The sequence below is a fragment of the Podarcis vaucheri genome, assembly GCF_965113315.1.
Source record: "Podarcis vaucheri genome assembly, chromosome: 7".
NCBI classification, from domain to species: domain Eukaryota; kingdom Metazoa; phylum Chordata; class Lepidosauria; order Squamata; family Lacertidae; genus Podarcis; species Podarcis vaucheri.
Genome location: NC_138765.1, coordinates 39,107,452 through 39,124,542, shown reverse-complemented (window position 1 = coordinate 39,124,542; position 17,091 = coordinate 39,107,452). Strand labels below are relative to the sequence as shown.

The 17,091-nt window shown below is 43.9% G+C and overlaps 1 protein-coding gene and 1 pseudogene across 3 annotated transcripts; both read right to left on the bottom strand.

Annotated features, from left to right (window-relative positions):
• Positions 1-5,182: 5,182 nt before the first annotated feature.
• On the bottom strand, positions 5,183-7,156 carry LOC309538252 (protein S100-A6 pseudogene; annotated as a pseudogene). The gene has a single exon. The product of its transcript is annotated as a protein S100-A6 pseudogene (transcript).
• Positions 7,157-7,300: 144 nt separating this feature from the next.
• CIAPIN1 (cytokine induced apoptosis inhibitor 1) lies at positions 7,301-16,670 on the bottom strand. 2 transcript variants are annotated; one of them, XM_082233601.1, is made up of 9 exons: positions 16,513-16,670; positions 13,530-13,705; positions 12,773-12,925; positions 11,725-11,801; positions 11,169-11,331; positions 10,345-10,418; positions 9,995-10,110; positions 8,838-8,907; positions 7,301-7,985 (listed from the first exon to the last, which is right to left on the bottom strand). In XM_082233601.1, the coding sequence occupies exons 2-9, from the start codon at positions 13,684-13,686 to the stop codon at positions 7,875-7,877; spliced, it is 921 nt and encodes a 306-aa protein (XP_082089727.1). In that variant the 5' UTR covers positions 13,687-13,705; positions 16,513-16,670; the 3' UTR covers positions 7,301-7,874. The 2 variants fall into 2 exon arrangements, with proteins under 2 accessions (XP_082089727.1, XP_082089728.1); XM_082233602.1 differs by lacking the exon at positions 16,513-16,670 and adding an exon at positions 16,105-16,245.
• Between the last annotated feature and the right edge of the window lie 421 nt (positions 16,671-17,091).

Below are 17,091 nucleotides of genomic sequence, written 5' to 3'. Positions count from 1 at the left end.
CGCGAGGCGTTCGTCTTGCGGGGCACCACTGTATTGTTTCATAATCCATGTTTTATATCTCTCCGTATTGTCCATGATAATTGCTACAAATGTTATGAAAATCCTGCTAATGTTTTCATCTGCTTACAGAGGTCTCCTAAATTAATTATATTTTTTTCTTTATTGGAGTCTTTGTCTTCTTGGTTCCTGAGCTTTCTGGTCATAGAATCATAGAGTTGGAAGAGACCACAAGGACCATCGAGTCCAACCCCCTGCCAAGCAGGAAACACCATCAGAGCACTCCTGACATATGGTTGTCAAGCCTCTGCTTAAAGACCTCCAAAGTAGGAGACTCCACCACACTCCTTGGCAGCAAATTCCACTGTCGAACAGCTCTTACTGTCAGGAGGTTCTTCCTAATGTTTAGGTGGAATCTTCTTTCTTGTACTTTGGATCCATTGCTTCGTGTCCGCTTCTCTGGAGCAGCAGAAAACAACCTTTCTCCCTCCTCTATGTGACATCCTTTTATATATTTTAACATGGCTATCATATCACCCCTTAACCTCCTCTTCTCCAGGCTAAACATGCCCAGCTCCCTTAGCCGTTCCTCATAAGGCATCGTTTCCAGGCCTTTGACCATTTTGGTTGCCCTCCTCTGGACACGTTCCAGTTTGTCAGTGTCCTTCTTGAATTGTGGTGCCCAGAACTGGACACAGTACTCCAGGTGAGGTCTGACCAGAGCAGAATACAGTGGCACTATTACTTCCCTCGATCTAGATGCTATACTCCTATTGATGCAGCCCAGGATTGCATTGGCTTTTTTAGCTGCCGCGTCACACTGTTGGCTCATGTCAAGTTTGTGGTCAACCAAGACTCTTAGAGCCTTTTCACATGTACTGCTCTCAAGCCAGGTGTCACCCATCTTGTATTTGTGCCTCTCATTTTTTATGTCCAAGTGCAATACTTTACATTTCTCCCTGTTAAAATTCATCTTGTTTGTTTTTTCCCCGTTCTCTAATCTGTCAAGGTCACTTTTGCCATTTCAGTATACTCCCAAGGGCTTGGTTTGCCATTCCTCTCCAGTAGGAATTTTGTCTTCTTTCCATCTCAGATCTTTCTTTTTGGAACCCTACAAGTGCCTGGACAATTTGCCCCTCATCCAGAGTCCAGTCCTACTACTCTTGCCAGCCCATGGTTACTCCTCAAGTGCTATCTTGCGCAGTCTTGACCTGTTATCTGCAGATTCAGAAATGAACCCAGAGATTTGGGGGGGGGGTGGAGATTGCAGGTGTTTACTGCTCCATCTTTGGAAAATAGATCTTTGCATTCTCACGTTTGAGGCCATTGCAGCATCAATTCATTTGGATGTGTGACTTGGCCAGCAGGAACATGAGTTGTTGGATCTGGCAAATGGAGTTGGAAAAAGCCAGATTTGGAGAGATAGAGTTTTGTTTGGCTTGGAGATTGGGGGCTGGATAGACCCCCCCCATGCAGGGATGTCTTGACTTTTCAAGTCTGGCAATGGGCCGTGAGGAGTTTGGGGTTGTGGGGGTTGTGGGGGTCCTCAACTCTGGAGGGACCTTGAAACATGCTTTTAAATACCACATGGAGCTCAGTGTGGACTATGGAAAAGGGGCTGATCTGTCGAGAAGGGACAAAAATACTGTCAAGTTGGAGTTTCCACGAGTGAAAGGACCAGGAGACAAAGTAAAGTACAGGTATAAATATGAAGAAGATCTGCGGAAGGGACATGGAAGAGACTTAAGGGCCTCGGACATAAGATTACCAGGTTAATGAACTAGATGGATGGGATAGAAAGGACTGACAAAACCCGGGACCAGGAGGAAGAGACGTTGGATGTAGATTGGAAGAAAGTTTTTAAAAAAAATTATGTAGGATTGTTTTGTAAAATTAATGAGTATTAGAAAAATGTTGGAACGAAATTATTTGGCTTTAGCAGAAATGATAAAAAGAACTATGCAAGAATATGTTATGGTTATGAGAAATTGGTATAAATAAGACTTAAGTTTTAAGTTTTAGGGTTTTTTATAGTAAGATAAGGTTAAAATAGATTAAGGTAATTTAATGACAGAATGTTATGAAAAATGGGAAGGATTTGCTGTGATAATTAATAACTAGAATACAAAAAAGGGAGGTGTGAGGAGGTCGATGAAATAAGGTAATGACAGTTAAGGATTTGAGAATATTGGATCTGTTTTTAAATTTTTGTGGTTTATTTTTGTTTTTTGATTTGGATGTGTTAGGTGTTTTGGTTTTGCTTTTTGCTTTTGCTTTTGATTGATTTGTATTGTTTGATTGCTGTTTGTTTTTTCCTTGGTTTCTTCTTCTTCTTTGTTTCTTTGTTTTTTCTGTAATTCTAAAATGTTTAATAAATATCATTTAACATAGAGATGCGACTTGGATGAGCCACTGGTCAGACTCAAGTAATACCTATCATAAGGATATCAAATGCAAGTCATGTTGAGCTGGGGATATAGAACCTGGGAAGGGCAGAGCTCAAATGACTTTTTTTTCCATTAATGGCATGGTTTTATTTCTTGTACAAATACTGAGGCACTCTGTGTCATCTGTCTATGCAAATATCTGGCCTGTAGAGAACCTTTATTCTAAATAATGTTACAACTCACAGGAGGAGAATAGTTATTAAAACACAACAGCACATCCTCCATTTGTGATTTCGGTAACTGGCATGCAGAGGCATTAGCCACTGTAACTAGTAAAGGGACCCCTGACCATTAGGTCCAGTCGTGGCCGACTCTGGGGTTGCGGTGCTCATCTTGCTTTATTGGCCTGGGGAGCCAGCATACAGCTTCCGGGTCATGTGGCCAGCATGACTAAGTTGCTTCTGGCGAACCAGAGCAGTGCACGGAAATGCCATTTACCTTCCTGCTGGAGCAGTACCTATTTATCTACTTGCACTGGCGTGCTTTTGAACTGCTAGGTTGGCAGGAGCAGGGACCGAGCAACAGGAGCTCGCCCTGTCACGGGGATTCGAACTGCTGACCTTCTGATCGGCAAGACCTAGGCTCTGTGGTTTAACCCACAGCGCCACCCGTAGTAGCCATCAATAGCCGTGTCCTCCATGTCTAATCCTTTTGGTGGGTCATTTTTGCCTCCTATGGTTACAAGTTCCAAAGTTTATTCACTGCGTGAAAAAGCACTTTCTGTTGTGTGCCCTGAATCTTTCAACGTTCAGCTAATGCAAGCAAACCTAATACAACTCTCAGGAAAATGAGTGAAGATTCAGCTGCCAACTATACTGTGCTTTAAAAAAACAACCACCACCCTGAGCATTGTAATGAAGGCCTGCCAGAACAGCTACAGCCTTTTGTATGGAAGCCACTCAGTTAATCTGGGAGTGGTAGTAAACTGGCACAAAGTTTATAATCCTCTTTAAGATACATGCTTGTGCCTGGCAAATAATCCTACCTTTATTTATTTAAAAACCTGCCGAAGGCCCCCTTTGCACCACTTTAAACAAGTATGGCTTCCCACAAAGTATCCTGGGAACAGTAGTTTATTACAGTGCTATAGTTCCCAGAGTCTTCAAGAAGAAGGGTGGATTGTTAAACCACTCTGGGAACTGCAGCTCTGTGAGGAGATGAGGGGTCTTGCCTAACAACTCCCAATACCCTTAACAAACTACAGTTCCCAGGATTCCTTGGGGGAAATCCATGGCTAAAGTAGTACTTTAAATGTACAGTGCAGATGGAAGTCGTAGTCCAAAAGAAGTGGAGGATCTTGTACACCGAGTACTTGTGAGTACAGATGGCCTTGCCCCATTTCTATAGGTGGCCTCCCTGAATAAGTCTTTTCCCCTGGGGCGCAACGAACACATTGTGACAGGAGGCACTTAATAAATGAATGTTCAGCTCCCCACCCTTAATGGACCCAGAGGGCATGTTGGTTTCTGCAGGTCTAAGATGAAAGAACTGAAATGGAATAAAAGAAAATAAACAAAACGAAAGCCATACCCAGTTGCAGGAGGGGCGGACCTTGGTAGCACCCTGTGCGTGCGAGGCCAGAAGTTCACACACACACACACACACACACACACACACACACACAGCTCAAAGCTACCTTCCCAAAGCTGGCTAAGGGAGGCACAGGCTTTAGGAAGGAGGCACAAGACTCTGGCACAGGGTCTTAGAGCCCTCCTTCCCAAAGCTGGGCAAGCCCTAACTAGACTTTGGGAGAGAAGCAGGAAGGGTAGCTACAGACTGCTTATTTGGTGAACGATGGGAAGAAAAAGTAGCAAACACCCAAAATACCTGGGGATTCCTTTTCCCTTCTCAACATGTGGCTCTTAAAACCAGATTAATGTTTTAATCTCATCAGCTATTTGGAAGTGATGCCAACAGAATAAAATATTTAAAGAATTTAAGAGGTAAGGGGTGGGGGGAGTAGGAACAAGCAAGCAGTTCATGATTAAAGACCAACATTGTTTTCCTGCTACTTAGCCGGTTAATTGGCTGCTATTAAAACTTTCTGTTTGGAAAAAGTGCATTAACACATAAGCTTATTTATTAATAATGCATTCTATGCAGAAAAGAAGAATTATGTTTTCTATAAATACACAAAGTAACTAGGATCCACGCCAAGGGACCAGCTAAATTAATAAAGACACCAATTTGGATTGGATAGAGAACCAAATTCTAAGAATATGCTGCAGTTAAATCAAAATAACAACATCAAGGACCAGGCCTACCTTGAAATCCCTACATTACCTTAGAACAGGTGTTGGGAATTCAGGCTGGATCCTGGACTGCAGTGAGCCAATTTGACTAGTAGGTGGCGCCACTCACAGTCATCTGATGTCACCATGCCAGGCAACCCTTTTCCCCTTTGAGCTCAAACTGTGCTGCAGAGGAACTTCCCAGTGAACTGAAGCAGGGGTTGAAGTCTTGACTGTTCAGCTGGCCGGCCCTGGCTTGAAGCCCTCATTTCAGCAGGTTGTCTGCATTACAGAATTCTGCAACAGGAACTCTGCAGTGCAGTCAATCTCCACACTGAGCAGTGCCGACTTCAAGACCAGCTTTCCACTGGGGTTGCCTGCACTACAGTTTTCCATAGGAACCTAGAAAGTCATGTCCCAATTCCAGGACCCAACTTTACCAATCTTTTTGCAGGCCACCCCCTGAACAAGCAACAGTGTTCTTTAGAGTGTTTTTTTTAAAAATCATTCAGTGTTACAAAATTTCTTTACTCAACCTCATTTTAAAGCTGTTTTAAGAATCATTACACAATTAGTAAGGAAGAAAACCTGAAGAAATGTACCCTAATTTTAATTTTTTTTACAACACTTAAAATTTTATTGGACATGAAATCGTCTACAGAGGTATAATCCTGAACCATGACACCTTGCTCCACCGGGGCGTACATTTAAGAAGTCAAAGCTTCATTACAAATCACTGCTGAGGCACCCAGGAAAGTGACGTATTCCTGGAAGTTCACCACTTGGTCCCCATTGCGGTCCAGATTTTTCATTAATGCCTGTATCTCTCCGTCCTGCAGTTTCGGCCCAATGGTCAGCTCGTTCTGGATCAACTCCTTCAACTCCTCCTTACATAGGCTGCTCTTATCACCATCCTTGCAAGCGTATTTGTGGAAGGTGACAACCAGCAAACCAATAGCTTGGGTCAAGAGGTGCTGCCATGGTGAGAGATCTAAGTAAGATGGTCTAGTGCTGAGTGGCAGGAAGTGGTCAAATGCACCCTATTTTAACCTCTATTATATGACACCAGTTTGTGCACTAAAGTTTCAAAGCATAGGAACTGAAACCTGCAGGAATGAGTTAGCAAGGGTCACCAACCTTTTTGGCACAATTGCAAACAAGAAAAATTGTTGTGGGCACTGCACACAGCCCACACAGCCACCTATTCCACTGGCTACCATAGAATACCTCTCAAGTTCCAATTCCAGTAGGAGAGCTAGTGAAGGTCTCTGTGGATACATGAGCACTCATAGGTGCCGCGGTAGCAACCTCTGTAGGAGGGAATGATCTGCTGCTCTAAAGCCTTTCCCAATACCAGTGACTGAAGTTGATACAGTATGGGTTTGAAAATTCAGCATCTCAGCAGGTGAAATAGCAGGTAGTTCCCAGCTCTTTGAAAACATAAGGCATTTAAAGTTATTGCTACTTCTACAAGTTAAATACCTTTACTCCATCTGGCTCCTAAAATGAATAGGTCTCCAAGGGGACCAGTTTTCCACATTCTTTTGTTTTTGGGGAAGAAGGTTCAAGAGGCTTTGGACACCGTTGAGCACCCCATAGCAAAGTGAGATGATGGTTGAAAAGTAAGCAACATGTGAAGGCTGGCTGATTCCTACTTATACTGACACAATGGGCCAATACCACTTGTGAACTGCTTTCCAATTGTCTCAATGATCCCCCTGTTACGTCAAACCAAGGCAGGGAATGAAACAGATTAATTTAGCCTCTGCTGTCCTGCACTCATCTCGATAGATCAAAATGGCCCAGTTTGCTTGGTTTAGTGTAAATGAACAAGTTACCTGGTCTGGTTGAACATGGCCTTGTAGTTAGTTTTGCTCCAGACAAACGACAAGTGGCAAAAAAAGAACAAACCTTGGCAACAACTAATGGTTTGTCTGAAGTGAGACAAAGCACATGCCTAGGTTCACCTGCAATGCTAAGCCAGAACATGGCTTAGTGCTAGGGAGCACAGCAGCACTGGGGAGGAGTGCAGCAACCACAGTCTTCTCTCTGAAAATAAGGTTTGATTCAGTGTTGTGTGTCAATTGGGCCATCATATGGATCTGCATGTCTAGAACAAAACATTTCTTGGTTTAGTCAAAGCTTATTTCTTTTTCAAGAAGCAACCACTGTTACCTTGAAAAGCACTAAATCCATCTCTGTTCAGCCTGCCTTTCAACTTACGTGACATAGGACCTTAATCATCAGAGGAACGGTAGAGTATTGCTGGAAATTCTCAATTTGCTGCCTGCACAGACATTATTAGAGGATATCAGTGTCCCCTATGGAAGTCCAGCAAAACACTCCAAAACAAATAGTTCTCCATCAAGCATGCTGTGAACCAGCCCATATAATTGACTCTCCTCCTGCTTTCCCTTTCTAAAAGAAGGAAACATTACGAAGAGGGGAAGGAAAGCAGGAATGCTTCCTAAAAGCCTCCATTCAATAAGACTGTCACCAGCTCAAAGAAAAACCCTGCCCCTGCTCAGGTAGCATCTCCCTCTCCCTAACTGAGTCCTCCAACACCCACAATAGAGAAGTTTTCTTGGCAGTGATATACCGGAAGAACCGAAGAAATGAGATAGCTAGTTTCACAGGTTTAATTTCAGAACCTCATACATTTCAGTTGCACAAAACCCTGGAACACATAACTGTGCAACTGGGATTTCACAATCAATCCCTCTCCTCCCACCCCCAAAATGTAATTTGTGGTGCTGCATTTGGCCACAAAAAATATACGTAAAAGGGTTCTTGGTAAGACAAGCCAGCACTTGAAGCTGCTTCAAAATTCCCAGGATAATGTGAAGACAATTGCCAGTATAGCCATTTTGTCTATAGAGCATGTTAGGATGGCCAGTGCCTCAATGTTAAATCATACTCATTTTTTTTAAACCACGATGTCCACTAATCTATGTTCATGAACAGGACACCAAGGAACAAGTATTAGGTCAGCTAGTCAGAGATGAGCCTAGAATGCAGGCCTTTCCCATTAGCTTACAGCAGCCCATCTGCTTGTCTTCCTTGATCCCACTAAAGTCCCTTTCCCTTTATTAGAGACCTTCCCAGAGCGAGAGCTATGGCAGCAAAACAATGCACCGCCTAAAAAGGCAAAGAACAGCTGTGTATGTGCCCCACAAGGAGGCTTGATTCTGTCCCTCTCTTAGGCATCATGGAGGTTATTCTCATTCAGCAGGATCTTCTCGCCAGGTTTGAAGGCTGGCAAGCCACGGTAAGGGCAGCTGGAACACCGGAATGCATCCCCCAGGTAACACTGCAGGGAGAAGAGAGGCCAAGTCAGCGTCCTGCCAAAGGGGAACATTTCACAGTTCCTGTTCATTTTCCAAGTGGGAAGGGGCTTGCATTAAATATGACTTCAAAGTTTGTCTCAAGGGGCGAGGGGAAGAATTGGCCTTAACGAGACAAAGTCAGTCAGTATTGAGGCTCAATGCACCACATTTCCCCCCACCCCCAGGTGGAAAAAATATTTTAGTGGCTGCATATAATCCTCCAGGATAATTCTCATTCCACCTCAACCATAGCAGTTGAACAAATCTGAACCAAAGGCTATTTAGGGAGCAGTCCACATGGCTTGGGGAACAGGCAAGATAGGAGTTACATTTTTACACTCATCTTGCACAACACATCTTCACGTGACAAATTATTCTATGGCTTTCTCTTCTGTGTTAGAAACTGTATATACCCTTCACGTACACCTATGGTGAACACACTTAACTAATTTGCCATGTATACAAGCTATCAGAAATCACCGTGCTTTGCTCTGCATTTGCAAATGGCGGAAAGCACATGTGAGTGCTCCGGAGTGTAGCTGATCTTTGCTGAATGCGGGTTTCAAATACAGCAGCAACCAGCTGACTTGCAATGGCTTCAAACCCTGCTAGGATCAGCTACAATCTGGAGCTGGCAGTCAGGGAATCTAGCCTAGCCGATCCAAGCTGACCATGCTACCTGTCAAGTGACTGGGAGGAAGGCAGCCTGCCAGGATGAAAAGGGGCTGCCGTGATGGGGGACCAAAGGATTCAGCACAGCAGAGTGAAAAGGTTCCCCACTCCTGACCTAGATATAAATCCAGTGTTTTGATTAGCAAGTAAATGTACATCCTTACATTGCCACATGCGGATTTGGGCTGTATGTTGTTCTTCTTCTGCTCTAGCTCTTCAGCAAGACCACAAGTACTGCAGAAGGGAGAGGCTTTATAAATCTACATATAAATCTATTTATTTAACAAAGAAATCATTATATAACAGTTTGCAAGCAGGCAGTGGGTGGCTTATTCTTCCTTAGAGTGTCTGTATAGCTCTCCAGACATGCTACTTCTTATTTCTCTCCAATCAGATCACAGCGGTGCTGTGCAGCAGAGAGTATCTCAACTGCTACAAACAGGACAGAACACTGAGAAATGCAAATTCCAAGATCTTCCCTTTTATTTAGGGATCTCTGGGCATAGGGCTGTATATAAATTCAATAAAATAAATTTAGTTGAAGAATTCCAGCTCCTGGCCTAGGTTTCAAACTTAGGAGAAACTACATTTCCAACAAACTGACCTTATGTACCATTATTTGGAAGTCCTGGTTTCCATGTGGATTCATTTCCAAGTTGATGTACATAAGCTTGCAGTTCACTCTCTTCATTTTTTACCTAGATTTCCCCCAAGGCTATATTTTGCTGATTCCACCCCCCACCCCACTATCTTATTTCAGATAAGTTGCATAACTGATCTCAAGCAATAAAGTTCAGAAAGTTTGTAAACATAATAAATAATAAAACATAAACATAATAAATAAATAAAACATCCCTACTAGTTAATACAAAGCAAATTTTATAAAAACAAAACAAAAAGAAGAACATCTAAACCTGAAAAACCCACATGCAATTCGAGCAGCTTGTTTGCAGCATCACAAACATTTGTTCATGTCACAAAAAAGTCACTTCTCTTGAGAGTAACAAGCTGCTGGGCCTAAGACCATGGAATCAAATTCATCTTAGGGCCAGAATGTCCATGTACGGTGGTACCTCTGTTTTCGAATGTCTCAGAAGTTAAACGTTTCAGTTTTCGAATGCCCAAAACTCAGAAGTAAATGCTTCGGTTTTCGAATAAGCCTCGGAAGTCGAACATGCTATGCGGCTTCTGCTGTGTGAAAGATCCAGAGGCATAGCTGTGGGCTATTGAGGTTTCGGTTTTCGAACGTTTCGGAACTCGAACTGTCTTCCAGAACAGATTATGTTCGAAAACCGAGGTACCACTGTATTTCAGTACTCACCAGTTCTTACACGCTTTCTTCTTTCCAGAGTCCTTACAGGAAGGGGCTTTAAGGGAAGCTGGATCTGGCTTTTTCAAATCCTCAGGGTCCAAAAGCTCATCTGAATCCAGAAGATCCTGGAAAGAAGAAGACCACCATGATCTATATGAAACTAATATGTTTCCCTCTCCATTAAGACAGTCCCCATTTTGGGATGTTTGTTCCAGGTGTGCTTCTGCACAGTCCTAGAGATATCTCAGAACAAAACAGCAGAAATAATGTGGCACTGGCATAGCCGTCAGAACACAGAGAAATGTATAAAATACTGTAAGGGCATTCCTTTGCTTGCATTAGGTGATTTTCATACTCACTGCATCATCATCGTCCATATCATTGGCAGAAAGAGTCCAGAGCTTTGCAGCCATGGGATCCACAGCCGGCTTTTCTAAGGAGAACAGAATAAGGAATTATAGAGAACAGAACAACAGTGGGGTCATAGCACATATTTTGTCTAATCCATTCTTGGGAACTTTTAGCTCAAACTTTGTTAGAGAGCACCTCAGCGTATTTTCAGATCTAACTATGGAAAATCTCTTATAATGCATCCAATATAAGGTCTGCTCCCAATATAGATATAAAATCTTTACGTGGCCCTCTAACGTGGTGGCATGACAATGAAAACACATTATACTGTGCTCTGAAGCACATCACTCTGTGAAGTTCTGTGAGATGCTGTCATGATAAAATAGGGCTGCCACAGCTGAGATATTGTACTTTCTGCTTTGATTTTCTTGCAGATCCTCTTACAGAGAAAGGGGGTGCTCAACATAAAGGCTTGTTTTTCCCTTAATTGCTCCCCACTGAACAAATGATGGGCAAGAGACCTAGAAGGCTGGCTGAAATTAAGCCACAAACCACTCTGGCCAATGGAATGTAGATTCCACACCCTAATATAAAGCAATGTGAACATGTTCATCATTAGTTTAGCAATTTGCTTTGGAGGCTGAAATGAAGGCTACCAACAGACACTACGCTTATAAGCTAGAGGGTAAAGAGCATTGCTTTCAAAGACCATGTGTCAGTAACCACCTTGGTTATTATATTGACTTCTAAAGAACAGAGTGAATTCACATTCTATGGACAAGTGAATGTATTTCCTAAGATTACGCTGTGAAGAGGAGAGATCCCTATTCACCTCTCTCTTTCTTGACAAAAGAAATTTTGAGTTGACTTGAAGATCCCACTTCAAAGTTGGGTTTCTTGCCTTCCATCTGAACAGAATAAATTTCATTGCACTGGAACCCCAGACGTTCCTGAAGAGATTTGATTTGTTCAGAGGTTAAGGGCTCTTTCTGTAACTAAAAAACAAGACAAAGCAAAGTATTAGCCTGGTGCCAAATCCATCCCAGAGTACCCAGAAGAAATGGCACATTAGCACCATGATACCCACACAATATGTTTCCCCTTTGTAGAAACCTCATCCAAAGAAACCTAATGGTAGTATTCAACTAAGTCCTTCTTAAGTATAGACCCACTGAAATTAATGACCCTTAGTTAGCCATGCCCATTGATTTTACTATGTATACTCTGAGTAGGACTAGCAGTGAATGCCACCCAAAGCAATCATTTTCAAGGCTACTTTTGCTTGCTCCCTAGGGAAACCCAAAGCTTTCTTGTCTCCAAATATATTGTGCATAGTTAGGTTTTCTGGGATAAATGATCTATAGAAGTCTCAATATCCACATACGTACCTCCTTTATTTCCACCAGCCCTGAGAGTGTCAAAGCTGCAGGTAGCTTGGGGATTGTCTTGAGCCCATTGTTGTTACCTGGGAGGTGTAGGACAAGGAGGAAACAGCATCCATAATCAACTATGTGCAGTGCTCAAAGTATGACTGTCCCACAGAAGAGTGTCCCACAGGCCTCATTCTTTGCATTTCCTGAATCACTTTAGGAACTGCCAGACATCAATTCAATTAATTAGGAAATATAGTGGGCTCTGGCCCTCACTAATATAAATGGGCTATTTCTAGCAATCTCCCAGTAACTGAATCCCTAAAGCCCTCTAGCTGATCTTAATTAGCATAAGGAAGTGATTATTAGGTCAAACACTGAATTAACTTGTTTAAATATCTTGTTCTCTTGCACCACAAGCAGGAATATTGGCCCCGGCTTGAACGTGGTATAACTTAACTCAAGAACGCACAACTTCCAGCAGTGCTTCCACTGATACCCAGTAATATTCAGTTACAGATGCTGTATCAACACCTGGTTAAACCAACTCTGCCGTGACCATCTGACATGCTCAGGTGTAGACAAGCTCTAAGCTATGGCAGCTTAAATTCAACGAAGCCACGGGCAAAACTAACCAGGAGACTCAGGAATCAAGAGGATAAGGACTTTAAAAAAGAATGGGGAAAAATAATAATTTACCTAAGAGAACATTGTAAGCAAATTAAAACATTAGCGGGACATTAAGAATCACTTGTAAAGCAATGAGGTTTATGCATAACATAGTAATGAAAAATATGGAGAATATATTATGTAGATTGGTAAAAAAAAATGTTATTAGGACCCATGTTAGGGATGGGGGGGGGAAGTCACGAGTTTCAGAGAATCTCATGGATTGATTATATAAAGAATTTTGTTATTAATATGTATTCACTAAAACCAATAAAAAGCATTTCCAAATAAAAAGTTAAAAGAAAAAATGAATAAAAATAAACTCAACAGAGCCCCATCAGTCAAATTAATGTTTGACACCCACAGTCCAGAGGTAAGAGAAAAGGTACCCCCTTACCTGTTTCTGTCGTCACTACTTCCTTCAGAAGGACACGGCCCCCTGGCTTGACTATCCGAGCTATTTCAGCCAATACTTCTGCACTATGAACAGTCAAGCTGCCAGGTAACAGGCCTGACAGAACCACATCAAAACTGGATTCCTTATGGGATGCTGAAGAGTTAAAAGAAGAGCACACATTATCCCTCTACATACATATGCATGCTGTCATAACTGATAGGGTTTTACACCATGACCTCAGCAGTATTTTTTCAAAGCCATTTTAAGTGGGAATCTTGGAAAACTCTTACTGAGTCAGTCACTGAACAGAACTTCTAGATTTCTTGAGATTGCTACACACAAGGCTGCAATGTGTTATTCTGGCTGTCTCCTTGCCTCTGCATGCTGCAGTCAGAATCAGGACACTTAGGCAATTCACATATTGTATGGCAAAAACCCAGGTACACTAAAAAAAGTATAACATCCTTTGCATGGCCACAAAATCTTCCCATGTTGTACAGGATGTCATTGCTGTGTGTCACAAGCAGCCTGACAGACAGGCAAAGAGACAGCAGTCACTGCCCCATCCCTGTTTAGCAACTTCGCCATGGCACAAGAGCAGTAAGGGCTTTTCTCAGGCTGTTAGTGACTTAACAAGGAGCTCAGTGCTGTTTCCTTCTCTGCACACAACACTCTATGATGTCCAACATGTATTGGTTCAGTGCTACGATGAGACCTTGAAACCAAACACAGCAATGAATACTTTTTCAACACTTACATTGGAGCAGCTGGTTGATATTTTCTACGGATACATGACCCTCAACTCCAACAGCAGCCCGGATGTTCTGCACAAAACTTTGCAGAGCTTCAGCAGGAGAGTGCCTATCCCAAATCACTGCCACTTGCTGGCCCATGGAGATCCCATGAGCAGCCATGTCTGAAACAATGCAGAACCTGAAAGAAACAAAAACAAAACAAACAAAGTGCAATACATTAAGCGTCAAAGAACAGAGACTTAAATCAACAGGAATTTCTGGAGATTTCCTGGTTGTTAATATTGACAGCATTCTCTAAAGAGAACGTGTCAGCCAGTTTCCCCAAATGGTACGATTCCTTACAAAAGATGGTTTCAGTTTAGGGGACTTTGCTTCTATTTTCAGTTACAGCACTGTTACCAAGATCTAGAGAATACAGGAGTAGCATCATCATCATCATTTATTATTTATACCCCACACATCTGGCTGGGCTTCCCCAGCCTCTCTGGGAGGCTTCCAACAAAATATTAAAATACAGTAATGCATCAAACATTAAAAGCTTCTCTAAACAGGGCTGCCTTCAGATGTCTTCTAAAAGTCTGGTAGTTGTTGTTCTCTTTGACATCTGGTGGGAGGGCATTCCACTGGGTGGGTGCCACTACCGGGAAGGCCCTCTGCCTGGTTCAATGTAACTTGGCTTCTCACAGTGAGGGAATCGCCAGAAGGCCCTCGGTGCTGGACCTCAGTGTCCGGGTAGAATGGTGGGGGTGGAGACGCTCCTTCAGATATACTGGACCGAGGCCATTTCTTTATTCTTATCTCATCTGCACACATTTGAACCACAGATCTGTAGAAGTCACTACTCTCCCCCAAACGGTACAGATAAGAGTTTCAAAACATGTGCGTGTACACGAAAGCTCATACCAGTAACAAACTTGGTTGGTCTCTAAGGTGCTATCAGAAGGAATTTTTTAATTTTGTTTCGACTACAGATAAGCAGATCTTAAGCAACCAATGAAAATGGAGTAATAAGAAGTCTAGAATCAGTGGGTAGCAAGTAGTGAGACCATGTCTGCACATCAACTGATCAGGGTCTTCCATTTCCACCAAGGTTCTCCCCCTTTTGCTGAAAGTAATTGGGCCTGGTAAAGAGTTCAATCATACACATCTCTTTAAGATCCATCTCAAGACTTTTTGCTCACGTTCTGCACCTTCAGCTGTGGCCAGCTTCAAACGAAGCATCCTTACCACACGGAAACTAAGCTACTCAACTCGAAAAGCAAGAGACTTTTATGCAAACTGGGAAGGTGATGCCTTTTTCCAAAAAGACCTGCGGGGCCTCTCCATGAGGTTCCTCCCTCAGCTATCACCTCCCTCTGCAGTTCTATCAAGGGAGGGCTGCAACTGTAGGGCCTCTTCATTGCTGCTGCAGAAAGACCACCTTTGTGAGGTTTCTCTATCACCTCTGCTGAAAGACCAGCAACTTTGGGTTCCTTTTCCTCAAATGGCTGCATTCCAGCTGGCCATTGCAAGAACTTTGTAGCCTGGCGCCTGAACCTGAGTATGCTTTGGGCTAAGCAACAATTATTATGGTGAGTAAGGCTGCAATTAAATTCAGTGACTAGGTAGGCAGGAGGGAAAAGATATACTGTATTTTTCGCTCTATAACACGCACCAGACCATAACACGCACATAGTTTTTAGAGGAAGAAAACAAGAAAAAAAATATTCTAAACGAAATAGTGGATATATGATTTTTGTGGTTCATGCTGTGGCCACAGACATGTGATCTGACAGTGAGTTTGGAGTAGCCCAATGCAAAAATCCTGAGGATCCATGTGGATCCATGCTTTGTAACCACGGAGGAGGGAAGGAAGGGGAACCATGGATCCTCTGCTCACGACTGCAGAAGATCCCCCCTGCCACCCGCAGGCATTCGCTCCATAACACGCACAGACATTTCCCCTTACTTTCTAGGAGGAAAAAAGTGAGTGTTATGGTGCAAAAAATACGGTAATCCCAAGAAGAAACTGAAGGACGCTCTCTGGTGAACCAAAGAGGAAGGGGATATATGAAGTTACAGTGGTGCCTTGCAAGACGAAAATAATCCATTCCGCGAGTCTCTTCGTCTAGCGGTTTTTTTGTCTTGCGAAGCAACCCTATTAGCGGATTAGCGCTATTAGCGGTTTAGCAGCTATTAAAGGCTTAGCGGCTAAAAGGCTATTAGCGACTTAGAAAAAAGGGGGGGAGCGAAAAAAATCGCAAGACTCGCAAGACGTTTTTGTCTTGCGAAGCAAGCCCATAGGGAAATTCGTCTTGCGAAGCGCATCGAAAAACGGAAAACCTTTTCGTCTAGCGGGTTTTTTGTCTTGCGAGGCATTCGTCTTGCGGGGCACCACTGTACTTAGTGAGGAGGTGGCAGCGTCTGAAGAGCAGCACAGCTGATAAAAGTATTTCTAGCAGTCCGCCAACCTGGCCCCATCCAGGCATTTGGGACTATAACACCCATCAGCCTCAGCAGGAGTACAAAACACCTGGAAGGGGGCCAGCTTGGCAAAGGCTGGACTAGAAGCTGAATGACCCAAATTCATATACTGACCCTGCAACAGGCTCACGGGGTGACCTTGGCACGGCCAGTCTCTCAGCTTGGCCTACTTCACAGGGTTGTTGTGGGGATTTAAATGGGGGGGGGGTGAGAGAACCATGTACATGGCACCTCGAGCTCCTTCAAGCCCCCCCCCCGGCTTCTCTTTCCTCCTCCACCAAACAGGGCCGAAGTGACGTCACGAGCCGCCCAGGTGCCGTGGAAATGGGCGGCCTCGGGGCAATTCGCGTGTGCGTCTGTGTGGGCCGGGGGGGACGGACGACGACGACACCCCCGCCTTCCGTTAGGCAAAGGTCTAGAGGCGACCCAAGGGCAGCGAGGAAGACCCTCGCCCATTTCAAGCGCAGGAGGGGAAGAGAACGTGCCCAGGCTGCCCCTCCCCGCCCGCGTCTCGTTACGTACCGCCTTTCCCGCTTTCCTTCCCGGAGCCGTGAGCTCAGCAGCAGCGGCCGCCTCCCCTTTCCAGCCGCTCGGGACGGACCTTTCCCGACTCGTCACGAGCTCTCGATCGGCCCTTAGCTAAGCCCGCCCCCCACTCCAGCTGCCCTTTGCAAAGATGGCGTGAGCAATTAAAGAGCGGCTCCTGACGCCCTTTCGCCCGTTCCAAAGATGGCGGCCAAGGGGCGGACATTTGTGAAACATAGAGATAGAAGAGGGGGGCGGGGAATGGAAAAGGAATACAAGTCTGAATTTTCCAAAAGCCGCCATTGTCCGTGATTCTCTGAGTCATGAGTGGGGGGTGTTTTTCTAATCGCCCCTGGCCATTGATTGGGCTGGGTGATCTGGGAGCTGGAATCCCACAATTATCTGGGGGGGGGGTAACAGGTAGCTCCTTATGTTCTAAGGGAGCTTGATTGTAAAAATAAAAAGCCTCTCAAAGCGATGATCTGTCTGTGATGCAACGCAGCTATAGCCTGCAATGTGAGTTGCAGCGGAAAGTCAGTAAAGCCCAGAAGTGTGGCTTATAAAGACAACTCTATC